General features: G+C 49.5%; 9 protein-coding genes across 11 annotated transcripts; 4 read left to right on the forward strand and 5 right to left on the reverse strand.

Annotated features, from left to right (window-relative positions):
• Positions 1 to 796: 796 nt before the first annotated feature.
• LDX57_006863 (alpha-hydroxy acid oxidase) lies at positions 797 to 2,144 on the forward strand (the record flags this gene model as incomplete). The annotated part of the gene is made up of 3 exons (XM_046088582.1): positions 797 to 960; positions 1,029 to 1,366; positions 1,432 to 2,144. The coding sequence occupies 3 exons, from the start codon at positions 797 to 799 to the stop codon at positions 2,142 to 2,144; spliced, it is 1,215 nt and encodes a 404-aa protein (XP_045944552.1).
• Positions 2,145 to 3,910: 1,766 nt separating this feature from the next.
• On the forward strand, positions 3,911 to 4,069 carry LDX57_006864 (uncharacterized protein; the record flags this gene model as incomplete). Its single annotated transcript, XM_046088583.1, has 1 exon — positions 3,911 to 4,069. One exon carries the CDS (start codon positions 3,911 to 3,913, stop codon positions 4,067 to 4,069), a length of 159 nt encoding a protein of 52 aa, XP_045944553.1.
• Positions 4,070 to 4,124: 55 nt separating this feature from the next.
• On the forward strand, positions 4,125 to 5,527 carry LDX57_006865 (uncharacterized protein; the record flags this gene model as incomplete). Its single annotated transcript, XM_046088584.1, has 3 exons — positions 4,125 to 4,611; positions 4,659 to 5,050; positions 5,105 to 5,527. 3 exons carry the CDS (start codon positions 4,125 to 4,127, stop codon positions 5,525 to 5,527), a joined length of 1,302 nt encoding a protein of 433 aa, XP_045944554.1.
• Positions 5,528 to 5,843: 316 nt separating this feature from the next.
• Positions 5,844 to 9,317, forward strand: LDX57_006866 (uncharacterized protein; the record flags this gene model as incomplete). Its single annotated transcript, XM_046088585.1, has 3 exons — positions 5,844 to 8,183; positions 8,236 to 8,419; positions 8,482 to 9,317. 3 exons carry the CDS (start codon positions 5,844 to 5,846, stop codon positions 9,315 to 9,317), a joined length of 3,360 nt encoding a protein of 1,119 aa, XP_045944555.1.
• A 1,168-nt stretch (positions 9,318 to 10,485) lies between these two features.
• Positions 10,486 to 10,841, reverse strand: LDX57_006867 (uncharacterized protein; the record flags this gene model as incomplete). The annotated part of the gene is made up of 2 exons (XM_046088586.1): positions 10,486 to 10,537; positions 10,582 to 10,841. The coding sequence occupies 2 exons, from the start codon at positions 10,839 to 10,841 to the stop codon at positions 10,486 to 10,488; spliced, it is 312 nt and encodes a 103-aa protein (XP_045944556.1).
• Positions 10,842 to 10,968: 127 nt separating this feature from the next.
• LDX57_006868 (WD40 repeat domain-containing protein) lies at positions 10,969 to 11,858 on the reverse strand (the record flags this gene model as incomplete). Its single annotated transcript, XM_046088587.1, has 2 exons — positions 10,969 to 11,004; positions 11,061 to 11,858. The coding sequence occupies 2 exons, from the start codon at positions 11,856 to 11,858 to the stop codon at positions 10,969 to 10,971; spliced, it is 834 nt and encodes a 277-aa protein (XP_045944557.1).
• A 122-nt stretch (positions 11,859 to 11,980) lies between these two features.
• Positions 11,981 to 14,502, reverse strand: LDX57_006869 (uncharacterized protein; the record flags this gene model as incomplete). The annotated part of the gene is made up of 2 exons (XM_046088588.1): positions 11,981 to 13,942; positions 13,996 to 14,502. 2 exons carry the CDS (start codon positions 14,500 to 14,502, stop codon positions 11,981 to 11,983), a joined length of 2,469 nt encoding a protein of 822 aa, XP_045944558.1.
• A 1,533-nt stretch (positions 14,503 to 16,035) lies between these two features.
• On the reverse strand, positions 16,036 to 16,832 carry LDX57_006870 (CVNH domain-containing protein). 2 transcript variants are annotated; one of them, XM_046088589.1, is made up of 3 exons: positions 16,643 to 16,832; positions 16,392 to 16,573; positions 16,036 to 16,331 (listed from the first exon to the last, which is right to left on the reverse strand). In XM_046088589.1, exons 1-3 carry the CDS (start codon positions 16,779 to 16,781, stop codon positions 16,317 to 16,319), a joined length of 336 nt encoding a protein of 111 aa, XP_045944559.1. In that variant the 5' UTR covers positions 16,782 to 16,832; the 3' UTR covers positions 16,036 to 16,316. The 2 variants fall into 2 exon arrangements, with proteins under 2 accessions (XP_045944559.1, XP_045944560.1); XM_046088590.1 differs by having other exon boundaries at positions 16,309 to 16,573.
• A 429-nt stretch (positions 16,833 to 17,261) lies between these two features.
• LDX57_006871 (ATP-binding protein) lies at positions 17,262 to 19,151 on the reverse strand. 2 transcript variants are annotated; one of them, XM_046088591.1, is made up of 3 exons: positions 18,961 to 19,151; positions 17,732 to 18,906; positions 17,262 to 17,674 (listed from the first exon to the last, which is right to left on the reverse strand). In XM_046088591.1, the coding sequence occupies exons 1-3, from the start codon at positions 18,989 to 18,991 to the stop codon at positions 17,270 to 17,272; spliced, it is 1,611 nt and encodes a 536-aa protein (XP_045944561.1). In that variant the 5' UTR covers positions 18,992 to 19,151; the 3' UTR covers positions 17,262 to 17,269. The 2 variants fall into 2 exon arrangements, with proteins under 2 accessions (XP_045944561.1, XP_045944562.1); XM_046088592.1 differs by having other exon boundaries at positions 17,732 to 19,151.
• Positions 19,152 to 19,404: the final 253 nt, after the last annotated feature.

Consider the following 19,404-nt stretch of genomic DNA (forward strand, 5'->3'; position numbering starts at 1 on the left):
CGTTGCGATTGTTTATTAGCACGATCAAAATCGCACTTAGATTCCGTCTATTGTTGAAGGTATTGAAGCTAATGTTTTCGCTGGAGTTGAAGGTCTAGATACGACGAGCATACCCTGCGGAGGGGGCTTCCAGTGAGCCGGAGATCTTTCAAGATGAAATGAGTCACGAAGACCGGGATAAGAAACACTGCTGATTTTCATAGAAAGATAGAATCAATGCATCTTCTCGATAACACCACATTCCACCTGTGTTGTTGTATCAGGATGTGTTTCCTGCTGGGGACCTCGCCGGATCAATCGTGAGATTGCACTGCCGTTGACGAACCAATCTGTCTAGGGCTCTTATGGATCCTACATATCATTTCCAATGAACCCTTGGACGGGCTGTTGCAACAGCCAAGTACGGTCAATCCTGTTCTCTGTCGGCAAAATTGCAGGAACACACATGATCCTCTCCAACCAAGTAGGGGAGAGTTATTGACTGATAACAATATGTGCTCTAGCATCAATACTACAGGAAATTGTACACTAGAGTAAATCACGTTTCCGGGGATGGGTATCCAACATGGCACCCTCTACGTCTTATCTATCCACAACATCACGTGTTCATTTAGCAGGGCAAGTCACGCCGACACCTGCCTTTTCTTCTATTTTCGTTCTTCCGTTCTAGCCAATCGACATTACGTTAGTTCAACATTTATTCTAAGATAAGACCTACCGATGGTTTCTTTGTCTGGGAGATTTGGAATCCGATAGATCTCTAATTGGCCGCACTTTACTCCAACTGACCATCAAGATGGGAACCAAATCACCAGACACTCCACAACACCCGAACCCTCTAACGGTGACCGAGGTCGAGCAAATCGCGAGAGACAAGCTACCCAAGCATATCTACGAATTCTACGCCTCGGGCTCTGATGAACAGAAGGCACTTGTTCGGAATGAAAAGGCTTTCGATAGGTATGTACTCTACGCCCTCCTTCATACTCCCACTTCTCGTCCGGGAAGCCTATGTTAACTAGAAGTAGATTATGCATCCGACCTCGAGTCCTTATCGACGTTTCAGACGTCGACACATCGATCAACATCCTAGGATATCGCACTTCAATGCCCATTGGAATTGCACCGAGCGCTATGCAGAAGTTAGCTGGTGGGGAGGGCGAACTTGATATTGCTAAAGCTGCGGTTAATATGCATTTGAATATGATTTTGTCGTCACAGTCGACAACGTCGCTAGAGGATGTTGCAAGGGTGCGATCGGCAAATGAAGGCGAGGGCGCTGGGGTTGAGATGCCTCCGTTTTGGATGCAGATTTATCTGTACGAGGATGTAGGGAAGAGTGTGGGTTTGATAAAGAGGGCGGAAGGTATATCCCATTTTCCCATGACCCCAGAAAGCTACGAGTAAATTGGGTGTTGATTCATGGAATAGCCGCCGGATACCAAGCCCTCGTCTTGACCGTCGACACCCCCGTGCTGGGGAATCGGCTGGCGGAACGACGAACGCCAGTGACATTACCTCCTGGAATGGACCTACCGAATCTCGACAACAAGCACCGAGCATCTCAGTCCCAACCCAGCGTGAACAGATTGTTGATGAACGCCAAATCCGCTACTGAAGCGAAGGCGCTACGAGATGCCGCGGGCTCAACGATGCACAGCTCTAGTTTGATTTGGGCCGACACGATCGGGTTTCTTCGCTCTGTGACCAGTATGAAAATTATCCTGAAGGGCATCATGACGGCAGAGGATGCTTTACTGGCGGTGGAACATGGTGTGGAAGCGATCATCGTGTCGAATCATGGCGGTCGGCAGTTGGATGCTGCGTGTTCGACTGTCGAGGCATTACCTGAGATTGCGGCTGCGGTTGAGAAGAGGATCCCGGTGATTCTGGACGGTGGTGTGAGATCGGGAACGGCGGTGTTCAAGGCATTGGCGCTGGGGGCGGACTTTGTGCTGGTCGGTCGCCCGGCGCTTTGGGGGCTGGCGTATGATGGCCGTGCGGGGATGGAGACGGTGATGAATATTCTGGAACGGGAGTTGAGTCGGACCATGGCGTTGGCTGGGGTTAGGAGTGTTGAGGAGATCACTAAAGAGAGGATAGGGGTAATTGCTCGTGATGGGTTTGGGATCGCTCGACTGTAGTTTGGGTTAAATTGCGCATTAAACTTTGTCTACGGCCAAGAGGCGGCAGAAAGTATATAGATATAGTGCGTGTACGGGAAGTCTACTCCGGTGTATGCCCTTTGTTGCATGTGGAGCCGGAGCGTTGTAAAAACAAAAACAAAGCAAAGGAGATAAACACGTATGAAAGATATAGAGAGAAGTATCACACAAGAAGATGTTTGAGGGATTTTCTCTCCTGCTCACTGGGGTTACTTTCCCTGTCGGTAGACGTTCGTATCTTATTAACAATCATGTACTCCGTAGGATCAAACCATAGAAAGATGACGCCAGAGGCTGAAATAGGGAACGTAAAGATTCCCCGAAGTTGTAGCGGAATGATTCCGAGACTAGAGAACAGCTGATAATGATCTCAACTCAAGAAGAGATACTACACCGTAGATAGTTATCTCCGTCCGCATTTGTCACAGCGACAGCCTCACCGGGAGATAGCGGAAAGGACCTAAGACTGGCCTGAGACCAACCGGAGAAATCGAGGCCGGCATCTCCGGGCGATACCGGAGGGTCTTTGACTGACACTTTGCCAATCAGATATCGGCACTTGCCCCGCACAACTGCCGAGTCCGGACTAGTGCCCCGTTAGTCCAACCGAGTCCGGGAAACCCGTTTGGGCATGGCTTCCAGGTCATGTGCCCCTGCAAGGGGGGTTCACCGTCATCCAACCGCCTCCCTGTGATCCCAGACAAGACACGCCACCCTGCGCCTTCGACCGTGGCAATCTCCTTCCCGAACACTTGGCCTACCTTATTCCTGCCTGGTCGTACCGTTGTACGGAGTGCGCATAGGACATTCCAGGCTCAGACTGGACAAGCGGGAAGTCCGATTGGGAGGAAGTCCTACACCTGGTTAAGGAACGACAGGCAACAACCTTGCAATTCACAATGCCCCGTCCGGAGTAGAATGGATACCAGAAGGAGCCAAGATTAACTGAAGAATATGTTACGTACTCAATTCGATGTGCACTAACTGACTCCGGTGTAGTGTCATTGGAATCGACGGTGGCTGAATCCCGCATGCCAGCGTGATTGGCTCGCTGATGCTCAATTATCAGTGCCAATTTGCCAAATCAATTGTCGCTCGCTCTGCCTAGCCTGTAGTAGGTACAGTAGCGTCCATAAGATCCCACGGTCTCGTCTAGTGTCCACGCACTACCCCGCGTTACCCGTTTAGCTTCCTTCTAAAGCATCGCCTCGTGGATTCGATGTGTCATAGATATTCCACTCCGTCCCATCATGCGATGCCGACCTGGTCATGATGTCAAAATCCCACCCTAAGAAGTGGTGTAGGATTGCCCTTCTCGCCCAAAACCAGTTACCCCAGAGTCCCTCTCCGCATTTCCCCCATACTCCGTGAACCATGAGGCAATTCAGGACCGACGACCCACCGTCCCGTATCGACTCCGGTGGTCTCGCGCAGATCCCACGGACGGCTTAGTGTTATCACCAGCATCCCCTATCAGTGGGGCCACTCTCCTGTGCCACCGCTGCTCTTCGGGGGCCTATTATCGACACGTTGCCATTGGATCGCAGTCAGACACCCTGGCCATCGTGCTGTCGCTGGATTCTGGACTTTGACTCCGTAAACCACGCCATCCTTCTGTAGATATGGCATACCGGAAGAGGCCTAGCCTGAGGGGTTTTCTTTCCCTGGTTTCTCTTAAATCTGCCCCTTTCCCCGCATGAGTCTGCTATACAGTCAGTGTACACACTGCACTTTATTTCAGCATCATGTCGAAAAAAGAAAAGACTGACCTCGACCCCGAGGCTATCGCTCCGGCTCAATTCCCCGGCGACCCAGTCCTAGCGGAGAAGGCAATTGAACACGATGCTGTCTTCGGTGAAATCACAGAGTCCGGCCCGAACTATCGAAATGTGCGTGTGCTCTAATTTCTCTCTTTCGGTGTCAATATGTTAACCGTCGCAGGTCGGATGGCTCGGGACGATGGTGCTCATGATGAAGACCCAGATGGGCCTGGGTATTCTCTCGTTACCCATGGCTTTTCACTCTCTGGGCCTCATCCCTGGTATCATTATTCTCTTAACTGTTGCGACCATCACCACCTGGTCGGACTGGATGATCGGTGTTTTCAAGCTGCGCCACCCTCATGTTTACGGTATCGACGACGTGGGACGCATGCTGTTTGGTCCCATTGGGTATGAGGTGTTTGGCGCGACATTCTGTCTCTGTGAGTGCGCTCCATGTCTTTTGATCTGCTCATCATTCTCATGCCATCTAGTCTTGATTTTTGTCGCTGGTTCCGCCATCCTCAGCATCTCGATTGCGTTCAATGCCCTCTCGACCCACGCAGTGTGCACCGCCATCTTCGTGCTTGTCGCCGCGATCATTGGATTCATCTTCTCCAGCATAGAAACTCTGGGCCGTATCAGCTGGCTTGCTTGGGTCGGAGCCGGGTCTATTATTGTGTCAGGTATGTTTTCTTCTGGCCCTCCCACGTCTCCATCTAACCTCGAACAGTGTTCATCGTCACCATCGGCGTCGGCGTCCAAGGACACCCTCCTGTCCAGAAAGACGGCCTCATCCCCACCTCCGACTACAAACTTTTCAACAATCCCAGTTTCACCGAAGCCATCTCTGCTGTTTCCACCATCGTCTTCGCCTACTGCGGCACGCCCGCCTTCTTCAACATCGTCTCCGAAATGCGTGAGCCTCAGAAATACTCGCGCGCTTTGTTCCTCAGTCAGGGCATCGTCACCATCGTGTACATTATCATCGGTGTTGTCATTTACTACTACTGTGGTTCCTACGTTGCTTCGCCGGCTCTTGGATCCGCTGGTCGGCTTCTCGAGAAGGTGTCGTATGGCATTGCGCTGCCGGGGTTGATCGCTTCCATGGTTATTTATCTTCATGTACGTCCCCTTTATCCTCTCTCTGCCTATCAAGTGAAACTAATATGATGATAGCTCTCGGCCAAACACGTCTTCATCCGCTTCCTTCGTGGAACCGATCATCTCTCAACGCATACCCCCCTGCACTGGATCGCCTGGTTCGCATCCACCTTCGGCGCCACATTAGTCGCCTACGTCATTGCCAGCGGTATTCCCGTGTTCAGCAGTCTCGTCTCGCTGATCGGTGCGCTTCTTGGCACGTTCCTCTGCTTCCAGCCCATGGGTTGCATGTGGTTGTATGATAATTGGAAGGTCGGGAATTCGGAGCGCACGATGAAGTGGAAATTGGGGCTCGGGTGGAGTTTGTTTGTTATTATTTCCGGCACGTTCTTGATGATTGCGGGCACGTATGGCTCGGTTGTCGCCATTATTGATTCTTATAATGAGGATGGGGGGTCGGGCGCTTGGTCGTGCGCGGATAATTCGGGGTCTACTTGAGCGATTGTTTTTCTAGAGTCTTCCTAGAAGCTAAACATACTCCAGAATTATATATATATCATATGAATATAAATATTTCAGTCTATTTTAAGCGCCGTGAAAATGGGTGGGAAGTACCTAGCTCAGCCTCATTGTCTTTGGTTTACCCCGCGGCGCTTAACGTTTCGTTCCTCGTCGCTTAAGCTATTGTCTCCTCTCTATGCAGCTCAAAGATACCTCGAAAGCATAAGCTAGACGTAGTAACGGAACGGAAAGGTATAAATCACTCACCGGAACCAAAGTACTTAACCACACTTGGAGGATATTAGGCGCCTCCATGCCATCTCGCCATGACTATCGAATTGGATGGATATGCGCGCTTCCAGTGGAGCTGGCTGCGGCACAGGCTATGCTGGATGCAACACATTCCTCGCTGCCAAACGTCGAAGGAGATAGAAATGTTTATATCCTTGGAAGCATCGGCGGCAATAATGTCGTTATTACATGCCTACCAGCCGGAATATACGGTACAAGCGCTGCGACCGCGACCGCGACGCAAATGAGATTCAGCTACCGGTATATCTTGTGCTGTCTTCTCGTCGGGATCGGAGGAGGTGCCCCAAGCCTCGAGTCGGACATTCGACTAGGTGATGTTGTGGTCAGTGAGCCGACGCTGCAATGTGGGGGAGTCATTCAATATGACCATGGGAAAGCCGTTGATGGGGGTCACTTTGTCCCGACAGGAACATTGGATCCACCCCCAGACGTGTTCTCGAAGGGGCTTGCTCGGCTGAAAGCCCATAACATGGTGCATGGAAGTCAGGTCAGCATAATCCATACGAGAACACTGAATCATAATCCACGCCTGCGAGAAATATTTGCGTATCCCGGTGGGCAGTATGATCGGCTGTTCGTTGCGGACTACAGCCACATAGGCTCAAGCTCCCATTGCGAAGGATGTGACTTGTCAATGTTGCAGCCTCGCCACTGTCGACCTGATGATGAACCTCGGATCTTCTACGGTTTGGTAGCCTCGGGGAACAAGGTTATAAGAGACGCAAAAATGCGGGACCAGCTTGCACAAGATCACGGCATCATCTGCTTCGAAATGGAAGCTGCTGGCTTGATGAACACATTTCCCAGTCTCATTGTTCGAGGAATATGCGACTATTCTGACTCGCACAAAAACAAACGGTGGCAGGGATATGCAGCCATGATGGCCGCTGCGTATGCCAAGGAGTTGATACAATTTCTCCCCTCAGGTGAGCTGGAGGATCCCGAACAAGTGTTTAAGACCCCCCATATTCGGACCAATCGCCAGGCTCTAGGGGATTCTATCTCAACCTTTTCTCCTGGTCTCTCCCCCCTGCGCCCGAATGACATTCCGGACCCGGTCCAAACTACGTTGCCCGAACCAAGAACCTCCAATACCTCCACGATAGAAGTCAGTCCCGATCGAGAAGGTGATCATGAGTTTGTGCCATCACCTAAGTCAAGCAAGTCCAGTGAATTGCATTCCAGGGAAGAGCCCCAAGCTCTCGCCGATTCCCTCTCGCGGGACCCGATCAGTGCATATCTCGATGATTCCGACAGCTCTGACAGTAGCAACCATACTCTACAGCCCAGATACACAGAGAGGTCAGGCGACAGAAAAGGCTCAGAGACCAGTTGTCGTCTTGACAGCTACGCGGAAAATGATCATCATTATGTCGTCTTTTATCACGTCAAATGTTCCAGAGATGGAGTTCATGCAAACCACAAGGAGCTGGCCGTGTACCTCGACCATCCGCGGCTATTCAAAGGCGATAGCAAGATGAGTGCACTGAGGGGCCAAAAAGAGATTGAAGACGTTCCCAAATTTCTCAAGCACCAAGAAAAGGTTGTCTTCATAGTCAACAAATGGCTTAAGTGTGTCGATCATCTTGATACGGCTGAAGAATTCTTCCATCCCTTGCCAACGCCAAATGACCCTGAAATTCCCGAATCAGTCAAGCCGTACTTTTTCGTTCTTCCGAAGCACAGTTCACTTGCCAGAATATCCTACGAAACCATGGAATTAGTTTCCGAGACACTCCGAGCCGCAGTCGCTCATGAGATGGGGATGGATTACCATCAGCTCGCACATCTTGATCAATCGCCCAATAGGAAATTGTTTAAGCGTCTTATGTACTACGCCAGTCGGTCGGAAAACCGTTCAAGCTTTCTCGCACATGACGACCGGCTTCTTTTTGACATCCTGCTGGGGTACATGGAATCGACTAACTCAAAAGAGTACGAAGAGGTGGATAGACTCCTTCCAGATGGGCTCATCAACGAAAAATATCTGCTTAGTCTGTACGGTCCCAGGCAAATCTTGGTATCCAACGTGGATGAGCACCCTCGAGCTTATATGGTGGAACGTGCGCTCATTAACAGAGGATCAATAACTTTAAAGCTATGGTTCTGGCAGTTTAATGGTATATTCTCAAGAGAGACACTGGAATGGAACCTAGAATGGTCAATTTCCATGCCACCAGATCGACCAATTATTATCGCTAGTCTGGAGTTATACCCTCTGAAATATGCTTGTTCTTTGACGCTCAATCGCCTGAGGACCAGGGGTCGTATACTTTGGAACTGTCGTCGTGCCCGACTCGTAGCATACGATTGCCCAAGCGCCGGTACAGGTATGCATGAGGTAAGTCTATCCAAAGCTGGCTTTATGAATCATACTCATCCTTGTCTCTCAGCGCGATTCACGGTTCATGGTCGATGCAGAAACCTATCAGAAAGTGCATGGCGTTCCTTCTGATTTCTTTCCGGAGCAGCCTGTTTTTAGTCATGATACAATGCAAAACGACGAACCACCCCATGATTTTGCTCTACTACTCCCACACGAAATACATGGATTCGGGCTCAGTGACAAAAAGTGGAGTGCGTTTACCTTTTTCCCACGCGCTCATTATTTCCCAATAACAGGTGTTGACTTGGCATAGGAACTCTACTCGTGGAGCACATCAAGGACATTAATTGGAATGAAAGAGCATTTGACCGACTTGTTCTGTCGCACGGTAAGAAAGAACTTATCAAGGCCTTGGCTACATCCCACACACAGTCTGCCGGGTCGTCTGATATCATCGAGGGCAAAGGGAATGCCCTTGTCATGTTGTTTCACGGCTGTCCTGGAACAGGTAAAACATTAACCGCTGAGGCTGTGGCCGAACTGACCAGGAGACCATTGTATCGATTGAAGTGTGGAGATATTGGAACGGGCGCGGAGGCAGTTGAGAAGCACCTCGAGTCTGTTCTACTGATGTGCAGTGCGTGGGGTTGCGTCGTGCTTCTTGACGAGGCAGATGTATTTCTCGAACAGCGTCGCGAGACCGATTTACAACGAAATGCGTTGGTATCCGTCTTTCTGCGTGTCCTTGAGTACTATGAAGGCATTCTTATTCTCACCACAAATCGTGTCGGGACATTGGATAGTGCGTTCAAATCGCGCTTCCAGTTAGCAGTTCATTACCCGACACTGGACTTCCAAGGCAGATACGAGATCTGGTTGAACTTCATCAACGATCTCAGTAAAACGAATTCCGACGTTAATATTGACGATCTCAAAAGCCATATCCAAGAGCTTTCTGCAGTTGAACTCAACGGAAGGCAGATCCGCAACACTGTTAGCACATCTTTGCATCTGGCGCAGTTTTGCCAGACACCCCTCAACTATGAGCATTTCAAGCAGATCATTGGGGTGACAGAGGAGTTTGAAAAGCATTTTGAGTCTACCCGTGGATATTCGGATATAGACTGGGCTGGAGATCGTGGAATCTAACCTGAATGATGCCCGTGAAAGTTGTCCAAAATCCTAAATCTTGTGAAGTCGTGTTTACATATTTTGGTTCATGTCTGTATCTAGCTGATAAGCGCGTATATCGCCCCGTGGCAAAAGTTCAAGTGGATCTTGTCAACTATCAATTTCTTCTTTCCTTGTCAATCTTCATTATCAATTGAAATCCATTCCTTTTTCGGTCCCAATTGGGCTGCTCTCACCTGCCATCTCCCCAAGCGTTATCAGTGATCGTCGCGGATTTCCAGCCATTTCCGTGCATTTTCGCTGTTTGCTGCTAGTAACAGGGGGATATGTTGGGCTTTGTGATAGTGACCAAAACGTAAGTGGAAGTAAACTCTATGTTTGGTCTGGAGAACACTTTTTTTTATAAAACGTTGTTCACCTCTACCTTGTGAATCCCAGAGAGGTTGAAATTCGATGCACGAGTAATGTATTCGATAAAGACAAGAAAGAAGAGTGCGCCGAATAAAACGTAAAGTGTCAGCTGCAACGACTCTCCATTTATTTTCAAGCCACACTCTCGCCCATTTTTGACCTTTGCCTAGAATAAAGCCACATTTGATCATGATCGTCGAGCACGTACTTGTCTACCCGCCCGGACTTGGTTCCAATATATATAACATTCTCATGGCAAGTCCAGGCACCGCGCTGTTCCGGAGGCAGCCACAGGTATCGTCGAGCACCCTTGACAATCCAGTCATCTCGTACAGCAAAAAAGGGAGGACACTTTGGCGGGCTCGTGGGAGGACTGTTTTCCATAAACCTCTTATCTACCATGCAAAAGACTCCTCTCTCTGTCAGTATCTGCTGGCCGTCTGCTGAGAAACGAAGTAAATGTACTGGACTTGTCGTATTTATCTGCTGCAGATGCTCGCCGGTAATGGGATCCCACACGGATATTGTGTTGTCGGTTGAACTTGTCACGACACACCGGTCGCCTGGTGAGAACGCAACGGCGAGCGGATCACTTAAGTGACCCCGAAGTTCAAGTGGCTGGTCGCTCAGGTCCTGGGCTAAATGCCATATCTGATGGTAATCGTGCCCCTCACTGTCACTTGAACTGCTTATAAGGGTCTGGGAGTCCGACGAAAAACACATCGACGAAACTGTATATCCATGGTTTGGCCCTCGCAATTTGCGTATAATTCTTTTAGCGCTCAAGTCCCAGACGGAAATCGTACCCGTCCTTTGAGAGGCGGTTGCTAGAAATATGCTGTCTGGAGAGAAAGCCATGCATGTTGCATACGTACGATCATCATTCGGCAATGTGTACATGATCATGTCTGAGCCGTTGGTCTCAATACTCCAGATACCGAGTTCGTTGTCCTCAGAGCTAATAGCCAGCTTCAGGCCATCAAGGGAGATGGCAATGCTTTCAACCGAGCTCGGCGAGGACATCCATCCCTGCCAAAGGTTATCTGATGCTATCTGGTGGACGTCCCATTGTTGAACAATTCCGTTGGCGAAGCCGCACGCCAATCGACGACTATCACGCGAGAAGGTCATAGTGGAACAGCGTGAGATAAGATTGTTAAGAGCCATTGGTCTTGATTCTGAGTCTGCGTAATGGAGGTCGAAGAGCTCAATGCTCTGCATAAACAAGCATGCCAGCCACCGATGATCCGGTGATAGTTCAAGCCTCAATGGTCTGTTTGAAAGGCGGATCACTCTGTGGGGAAGTAAATCATCGCCGGGTATACTTGGATTCAATTCATAAATATTCACATGGTCTTTCCAATCACTGCAGACCATTCGTTTGCTATACCGGGAGTAGACCACCTGATCCAACGATGTCGATATTGTCGTGGATGTGATGCTCGTTGTATCGGGAGAACATTGGCCATCCTCACGTATGCTGCATGCCTTGAGTCCATGATTCGTGGACCAAATAATGTAGCTGTCGTAGTCTAGAAACCCCACAGAGCCCGTCAAATCAGTTAAGGCATGAGAAAGCATGCGTGGGACATTTCCGGTCAGATCCCACAGCCGTAGCTCCTCTGCCCATGTGAGCGTTGCTAGCATTTTATTGTTGGTGGAGAAGGCTATATCCCTCATTGCCACAAGTTTGTTGTCTGAGGCACGGAAGCCAGCTGTTCTGTCTATCGGCGGTAGCAGCGCGACTGTGTCCATTCTGTCCACATGCCAAATCTGCACGGAGCCATCTTCGAAGCCACACGCCACCAATGTACCGTCCGGTGAAAATGAAGAGGTAGACATTGGGGAATCTAATGACCTGCATAAGGTGCGGACTTGTTGCACTGACCCCATTCCCTCGTCATCCCAGAGCTGAACTGTGTCATTGGCGCTGCAGACGTGCAAGCGGCCGTCGGGCGAAAATTCAAGTGCTCTTACTGGCTTTTCGGGGCCTTGAGAGGACTGTAGTCGCGCGCCCCATTCCCTTTCCAACTCTCGTAGCATCACAAAACCTTGCAGGAATTGGTCTTTAAACATCTCTCGCACAATACTTCTCTCAGGCGTGAATATGAGCGCTGAAGTATATATCTGAAGAGGCGCCATGCTCATTGTATACCCGGCCCTTTGCACAAATCGAATGGCGTCTGCAAGAAAGCTAGTCAGTGAGAGATGGTGCGTTTCCTAGGTCTTTCATCAGTACACCGACTGCCATTGTCTGTTATGGCGAGTTATCAGAAAGTGTCACTCACAGCAAACAACTTTTCTATACTCGTGAGTTGTCTTGATACCTCTGGGACCAATCCAAGGATGCTCATCGCCTCTAACCAGTGCAAAAGATGTTCTGCGAAGAATGTGTAGATACGATCCTGGTCAATCACTGACTTTCCGTCCACAAGGTGCTTAGCCCAGTAACGACACGCATATCTCAACTCGGGGCTCAGAGCTTGCCCAATGCCGTGGATTTCACTTCGCAAATATCCGTCATTTGCTAGGTTGCACATGTTTCTTCGAAGACCTGTACGGTGGTCGGACATTACTCGAAGGCATTGATCAGCCAAATATTGATTTTGTTTAATTGGGTCTATCTTGAACGGGATCATGCCTGAAGTACTCTGGTCAATCAGAATGTCTCGGAATGATAGATGCAGAGGTTGGATTGGAATATGTTCGTCATTTGGAATTACGAGCACGGAGCGCAGGAGCCTCAATCTCCTCTTAATGGTATCTTGTCGCACCTCGAGAAGACGTGCCAGGGACGTGACTGAGAGGGGATCATAGAGAAGAACGATGGACCCGACGATGCGGTGGAAGTCTTCTAGTATCTGTTGTTTGTCGATCCCACTTTTATCGAGTATCAGTTGGTCCAATACAGTGCGGTAGGTTTGAACGAGCTTGTTGTCTGAATGGGGCTGCTGAAGAATCAGTTCGACGCGTTCCTTCGGGTCAAAATCCTCGTCCCCAACAAATCGACATATTGTTGAAGCCACAATAAACAACGGGTTTGCTTTCCCTGTCAATCGTTGCATGGTTACTTCCGGCCAGCTGGCTGCAACTCCGGGCTGTGCTCCTATTTCGCTAAATTTGGCGTGCATGTAGGTTGAGATGTCGCGTTCAACGCCTTCGATATCCTGCAAGACCTTTTCTCGGTATCGATTGCTCTCCATGTTCTGGAAGCTACTAATGACGGCCGGCTCTGGCCTTCCTGTGATAAAAAACCGCAAGTCCAACGTTTTCACGCTCTGTGTTCTCAACAGGAGCTGGAAGATCTGCATTATGTCATGGTGGTTCTGGCACTCGTCGACCGCATCAAGGATGAGAACCAGTATCTGGCGCTGCAGCATTCGTACACTGCTGAGTGGATTGAAAAATAGCCCATCGAACTGCTCCTCCAGGCCCTGGTCAAATATCAACTCATTCTTTTCAATCACATCCTGAATGTCCTTTTTGAGGCTCGGGAGAAGTTTTGTCAGCTGGTAAATAATTGTCGGCACAAACCTCTTGGCCGAGTCACAGTCTTCTTGGCCTTTCTTGAAGAAGAAACTTGCTCCAAGGATTCCTCGGCCTTGGAAGAATTTGGCGAGGGTGCGCGAAATAGTCGACTTTCCTGTCCCCGCCATACCGTTAAGCCAGAAGAATTGCGTGCCATGAGGGTCGTCCACCCAGTCAACAATCTCCTGCAAGAGCCCTTCTCTTGTGTCTTTGAAGCAGAGTTCTTCGTGACGGTCTTCCCAGGCGCCGTTTATAGCTTTGGCGGCACGAGGCAACTTCGAGAGTTGGAAGTTCTGATCAATTTTCTGAATCAGTGCAGAATTCTGCTCAATTCGAGCGAGAAGCATTTCCCCTTGTTGGCTGTTTTGGATGTTCTGGTCCAGGTCAACTAGACTATGGAGACTCTTATCTTCGTTTTCGATTCTTGCGCGGAGCGTGGATAGTTGCTGACTCGCAAGGTCGGGCACCGAAAGACTGATCCAAATTCGTTTGCCCACGCCCATCTCTCGAACGCGAGTCATCTCTAAGGCATATCGCATTATGTTCACATAGAGCCTAATAACACTCTGCCCCAGCCTTATCCGAGCATCCTTGTGGCTTTTGTGCAATAGCTTCTCCACCAGAGTATAGCGGGCCAGTATATCTGTCAGAAACTCGGAGGCCTCGAACAATGCATCCTGGAGCGTGCGGTCATTCTGGGTCATCTATGACACTGCGTCAGCACGGATCAAAGTTTATATTGGCATATTGGACATACAGTTAATCCAAGTGATACCACCGCCCAAGCGCTTGCTGCATGACCAGAAGGGTCCGCGGCTGCGATGCTACCCACGACACTCTGCATCGAGCAAGCAGTATCGAGGATGCCTTTGGCAGCTCTCCTTACTCTCGACGTATCTTCCTTCGCCTTTCGAACCTCAAACTGGGTCTCAATGGTCCTGATAGTGTCTTGCAGCCATATAGAAATGAATGGATCTTCGGAATGTTGGTTGTCGCGGTGTTCCTCGGGAACTCCATGGCGGATCGAGTCTAGTTGTGATCGCTCATCTTGGTCCAGGGATTCATAGGCAACTTGCCAGAGATTTGAGGAATCGCGATCTGTTGTCTCCTCATCTTCGTGAGGAATCGTGGTCTTGTCTGGCTCAGGGACAATGTTATTCGCATTGTCAGGATCTGCGTTTGTACCATTCTCACTCCCATAGTCCTGTTTTTTCTTCGAGCTCCATCTTTTGGGCCAGTGGATCTTGCCTTTTCGCAAGCGCATTACTTCTATGCGAGTGACTGACAGTATAGCTTCTGTTCTTTAGCAGATATCAGAGGGAGGCCGCTGAGCGCAAAGCCGGGTGCCAGTGTTCCAACATGATCCATCTGTTACATGCTCCTTTTCTGAGTTCCTGTCTCTCAATCATACAATGGTAAGCGCCGTCCCCAAGCCACAAGACCTGAACCCCTCATTCTTGGCCAATGGTTGAAAGACACGCAGACTCACATAAGCAAACATGGGAGAAAGGCTGCTCGGTAAAGATGGCAAACTGCGCCAGCCAGTCCCTGGGCCTCACTGTCCGTGTCTTCCGGTGCAATCCACCTCCGGAGGATGTTTACACCACGATATGCCGGAAATATAACATGGCTTCAGCCAGCCATTGCGCCAAGATCTAGTGAGAAGTTTACTAGGCAAACTGGACTGGTTGTTGAACAACGAGAGGTGAGGGTACTGCGGTCCTGAATAGGCCGAGTGGGTCCCCGAGTACACTCTCTGGCCTGCATATTCCGAATTCCCCACATTGCAGATTGAAGAGAGCTCGGACTATTGCGAATAACTGCATAGGAAAATCGGAGGATTCGAAATTCACATGCCAGAGAGCTTACATAGAAAGTCACTAACATTAGAACTGTCTGGTTTATAATCGAGTCCTATGATTACTTTGAAATTCAATCAAAGGTTACTTACAAGCCCCCGTATCAAGATATGCCGATACCCTCCCTGATGAGTTGGTACAGTTTCTGGGCTTAGGGTTAACTACTTGTTTTGAAGGTATCTGCGTTAAGAGATATTCCCTCTCGCAGGATTGATTCAACTGACAGCGAGAAAATAGCCTTTCTAATGCAATTATTTGGGGTTAACATTATACTGGAAGTCAGGGTTATCTCCTTTCTCTCATGTCACACCAAGACTACTTCGGTGACTTCTTTACCTGAAACTGACCATAGAAACCATTCTTGAATCATTAATAGATACAGCTGGCTATCTCGCTTTCTTCTTACCCTTTCACAATAAACCGATCCTTTGAATCTTGCATAGCCTTTTATCAAGCCTCACAGTGCGGAAATCTGGATTAGTTTCTCCAAAACCCGTCGCTCTCCCGGTGTCAACGCTGCGTTATTCGCATCCCACTTCCCAAACCCTAATGCCCGCAATCCCTCTTCGCTAGTAGGCCCCTTCATATTGTTGACCGTCGCACGGCCCACATGTTCTATTTCATTCCTTGCTTCGGGAAAATCGGGATGTTTGACATACTCTTGCCTTCGGTTACCGGGCATGCAGGGATGTATATGACGCTGGAGTCTCCGGATCCGTGATGGAGCTTGTTGACGGCGTGGGTTGCTAATATTTGTTAGGTATGTAGTGCTATTTTGGTATAGCTGGAGTAAACTCATACTGTTATAGTGGCATGCAACAATAGTCACCTAGTGCGATGGTGGGAACATGAGTCGTTGTCTTGTCGAGTTGGAAGTAAGGTCGAATTAAGTTAGTTGATTGCTCTTGTTTAATTCTATAACTAAGGCTTTTAAGAAAGTACACATATTGGCTTCTTTTTTGCGATATTCATATGAAGCTTAGACTATTATTCGTTTTGCAAATAGCCAGAGTATCTGGTTTCACATTGTATGCACATGCCATACAGGCTTGCAGTTCTCCGCACGGTTGTATTATTACACTTTCAGGCATGATCGGCGATAACATTGTAATGAACTAGGTTGCTTGATTTATAGGAAGATAATGATCTAGAAAAATACAGGATTAATATAGAACAGACAGGCCGCTGTCTCCTCTTAGTACCCTAATAACTTATGAGCCTATTCCTTCGGGTCCTATAAATGGAAAGACCGGTTAGTACAACATCAAAACCACAGCTTTGGCAGCCAACTTACAACCCATACAAGCTGACCATCCTGGCTCTCAATATGGTGAGCCAAGTTGATACCCTGCGGCTCTCCCGGTTCTCCATCGACATTATTGAGCGTTGCAGTCAACCAAGGACCGTCGTCCCGGGAGTCCAACTCGATGTCTCCAGCGCTTTGTGTGAAGTTGCCGTCGCCGCGAACGAAATAACCTAAATATAACCCGCTGTAGGTTAGAAAGCATACTCATGACCACTCCAGATATATAATAAAAGACGTACCATCCGTGTTACCAATCTCCTCGTCGAGAATAATTTCAGAGGCAGTCTCTCCACTACCATCGTCGGCTTCGGCAACGAGTACAGTGTGATCGTCACGGACCTCGATCCGAAGCAGATGACTAATTTCTTGAAGAGACATGGTGGTTCTCCCTTTGATCAATTTCGACGATCTAGAAAAAACCAAATACAACGAAGGCTTGGGTCTGTTTCGGGGAGAGCAACGGGGTTTAAAAACCCTGGCACGCCAAGAACCCCGCTGGCCAGCTGTTCAGCTGCCCCACTGCCATACAGTAGAAAGAAACTAGTTATGGCATCTAGGCAGCAGTCTAAGATTATCCAGTCAGATTCCGACGAGAGTGGCTCCTTCATGCTTGGGGGGTAGCGAGCGAGATTGATACATCACAAGTTTGGCTGGATGTTTCTGTCCGAGCACACTAGAAGCCGGAGACCTGTCTATGCTAAATTACTGCTCAAGGAATCCTCTGCTTGAGATGTTAAACGAACTATACTTGTAGACACGAGCGCTATACAGTAGGATCGGTGGTCTATTACAGGACACCTAGATCGCGATTGGGGCGCCGTAGATCTGACCGTGGTTTCTGTTGATGCATGCACCCTCACACTCATCTACATCCTCTTGACCACAAAAGTTGTGTCATCTTTCCCTCCGATCCCCTTCGCCGTAACAGCATACTGACCGTTTACCAAATCCTTCATCGTCAGTTCCGTGGTTCGTCCAAGCCCTTCCAGCTCATCCAACCGCTCGGTCGTCGCCTCTAAATGTTCTTCGAACGCCGGATCACTGACTACCGCCCGGAAGGCATTTTGCATCGGAACCGAATCAGCCTTGACTACTCCATTGGCATCGATGGCAAAGATATTCATCTGATCCAGTTTGTGGAGGAAGTCGGCTCGGGTCATTAGCTCTTGCACTTTGTGGATGGGCATTCCTGGGATTTCGGCTCCGCCTTTGGGCTTCTCCTGTTTGTTTTCTAATTCAACGAGGGCTTTGGCGAGGATCATAGCGGCGTGCTATGTGCTGTTAGTACTGTCGTCTTGTATGGTTGTGGCATAGGAATTGGAACGTACACAGTAGTCCTGTTGTTCCTCGGCCTTGTCGTCCATCTCCGCGCCTAGGATCCAGCACTGAGACAGGAGCCATCGCTTCTCCTTCTCGCAGATCGATTCACACATCCGGAATAGATCTCTTGATCTGGCGACTTGCTCCAGGAAGATCAATCGCCCGCCCACTCGGTCATAGGCTTGCGACAGGATGTCCACCGACATCGTCTCGTTGAACTTCTCTTTTCGGTACGCCTGCATAGCCGGGATGGCAACCTCCTTTGGTACGTCTCGCACGTTCAGTACTTGCATGCGAGTAGCGTGTGGTCGCAGTGTTTCTGTCGTACGGTACTCGTCGCTCGTGAAAACGAGGGTGACAAGCTCGCTTGCTGCCCATAGCTCGGCGCGCTGCTGCAGCAGAGTAAGGAGATGTTGTCCCTCCGCGCTGTCGGGGAGAAAATGGATATTGTTTACGATGAGCGTGAGCGGCTTGTTTAATTTCGACTTGCGCTTCAGCGCCACCTTTTCCAGCTTGTTCAAGGCGCGCTCGATGTCCAGCAGAGGCGTGGCCTCACGAGGTCCTCGGATGTTAAACAGCCCTCCGACATAGTCTTCGTGGTATTCATAGTCCAATGCTTTACCCAGTCGCAGTCGGAAGACTTCTAGGTCACTATGCGCCTCTAGCATAGCCACTCCACTCCCTTGGACCTTTCTCATGGCGTCAAGCAGCATAGTCGTCTTTCCGGTACCCTTTTCCCCGAAGAGTAGGTAGTAATTTCCTCTGATTTTGCCGGACACGATGGAATCTATTGTCGACTGTTCCGGTCGCAGCACTTTGAATCGCAGTTCATCATCCTGCACCGGCTCTTCGCCTGGCTCTGGTGGAACTCCATGTTGAGCTAGGGCGGCTAACTCCAGCGTGGAGAACCCGCTGGAGAACGCGTTGTTGATCTTGTGCAGTACGAGACTCTTGTAGTAGATGTGATACGTGTACCCGCCCAGGGCGAGGATCAAGAGAGACCCAAGGGTCGTGATAGAGGTCTCAAGAAACTTTCGAGGCATACTGTCATGCTTCTCATCGGCCTTTTGCCAAGATTTGCGGGGCTTCTGCCTGGAGCTGACACCCAAATGCTGTGATTCCTGAGTTTGCCATGCTCGCTGGCGAGCGAGACCTTGTCGTCTCAAATGGCGGAGCAGAATTCCTGTTCAGGCGCGTTAGCGGGATTGAATGTCATAAAAGAGAGTGGGACTGTTACCAAGCTCAGCTTGGGTGATTCTGCGAGGCATCTTAGATGCGCGGTTCAGACTCCCTGGCGGCTGTTTATGACACCATTACTCATCCAGACATGGTGTATTCAATTACGCGCGAGATGCTCTAGGAGGAATGTTTTTCAAGCATCACGCTTGGGACGATACCTGTGTTTGCGTTGATATGAAGCAAGTTGTTGACGCCAGGTTGGAGACTGCTGACAGCGCAGATAAACAATGCAAACAACGCAAACCCTGTCCGAGACACCGCCACGACTCCAGCCACACATGGCGCCTCAGGCAACATCGCCATTGTGGCTTGCTTCACCATGCGATATCTCAGTTAACAGAATGGTGATTTCGAGGTTCTTAGCCGCATATACATGAGATTTGGCTGGCCTGAGGTCTGGGAGGACCACTTGACTGGTAAACCTTGCTGATGATAATCCCTG

Source organism: Aspergillus melleus (genome assembly GCF_016097325.1).
Source record: "Aspergillus melleus strain CBS 546.65 chromosome Unknown contig3, whole genome shotgun sequence".
NCBI classification, from domain to species: Eukaryota; Fungi; Ascomycota; class Eurotiomycetes; order Eurotiales; family Aspergillaceae; genus Aspergillus; species Aspergillus melleus.

What these genes read in the sequence shown, in the direction of transcription:
- LDX57_006871 (XM_046088591.1), bottom strand. Translation starts at nt 18,991, where the DNA reads ATGCCTCGCAGAATCACCCAAGCTGAGCTTG. An exon ending in AATCACCCAAGCTGAGCTTG is followed by an intron (nt 18,907 to 18,960) that starts GTAACAGTCCCA and finishes GCGCCTGAACAG; the next exon opens with GAATTCTGCTCCGCCATTTG. An exon ending in AGGAACAACAGGACTACTGT is followed by an intron (nt 17,675 to 17,731) that starts GTACGTTCCAAT and finishes AACAGCACATAG; the next exon opens with CACGCCGCTATGATCCTCGC.
- LDX57_006870 (XM_046088590.1), bottom strand. Translation starts at nt 16,781, where the DNA reads ATGTCTCTTCAAGAAATTAGTCATCTGCTTCGGATCGAGGTCCGTGAC. An exon ending in GGAGATTGGTAACACGGATG is followed by an intron (nt 16,574 to 16,642) that starts GTACGTCTTTTA and finishes GGTTATATTTAG; the next exon opens with GTTATTTCGTTCGCGGCGAC.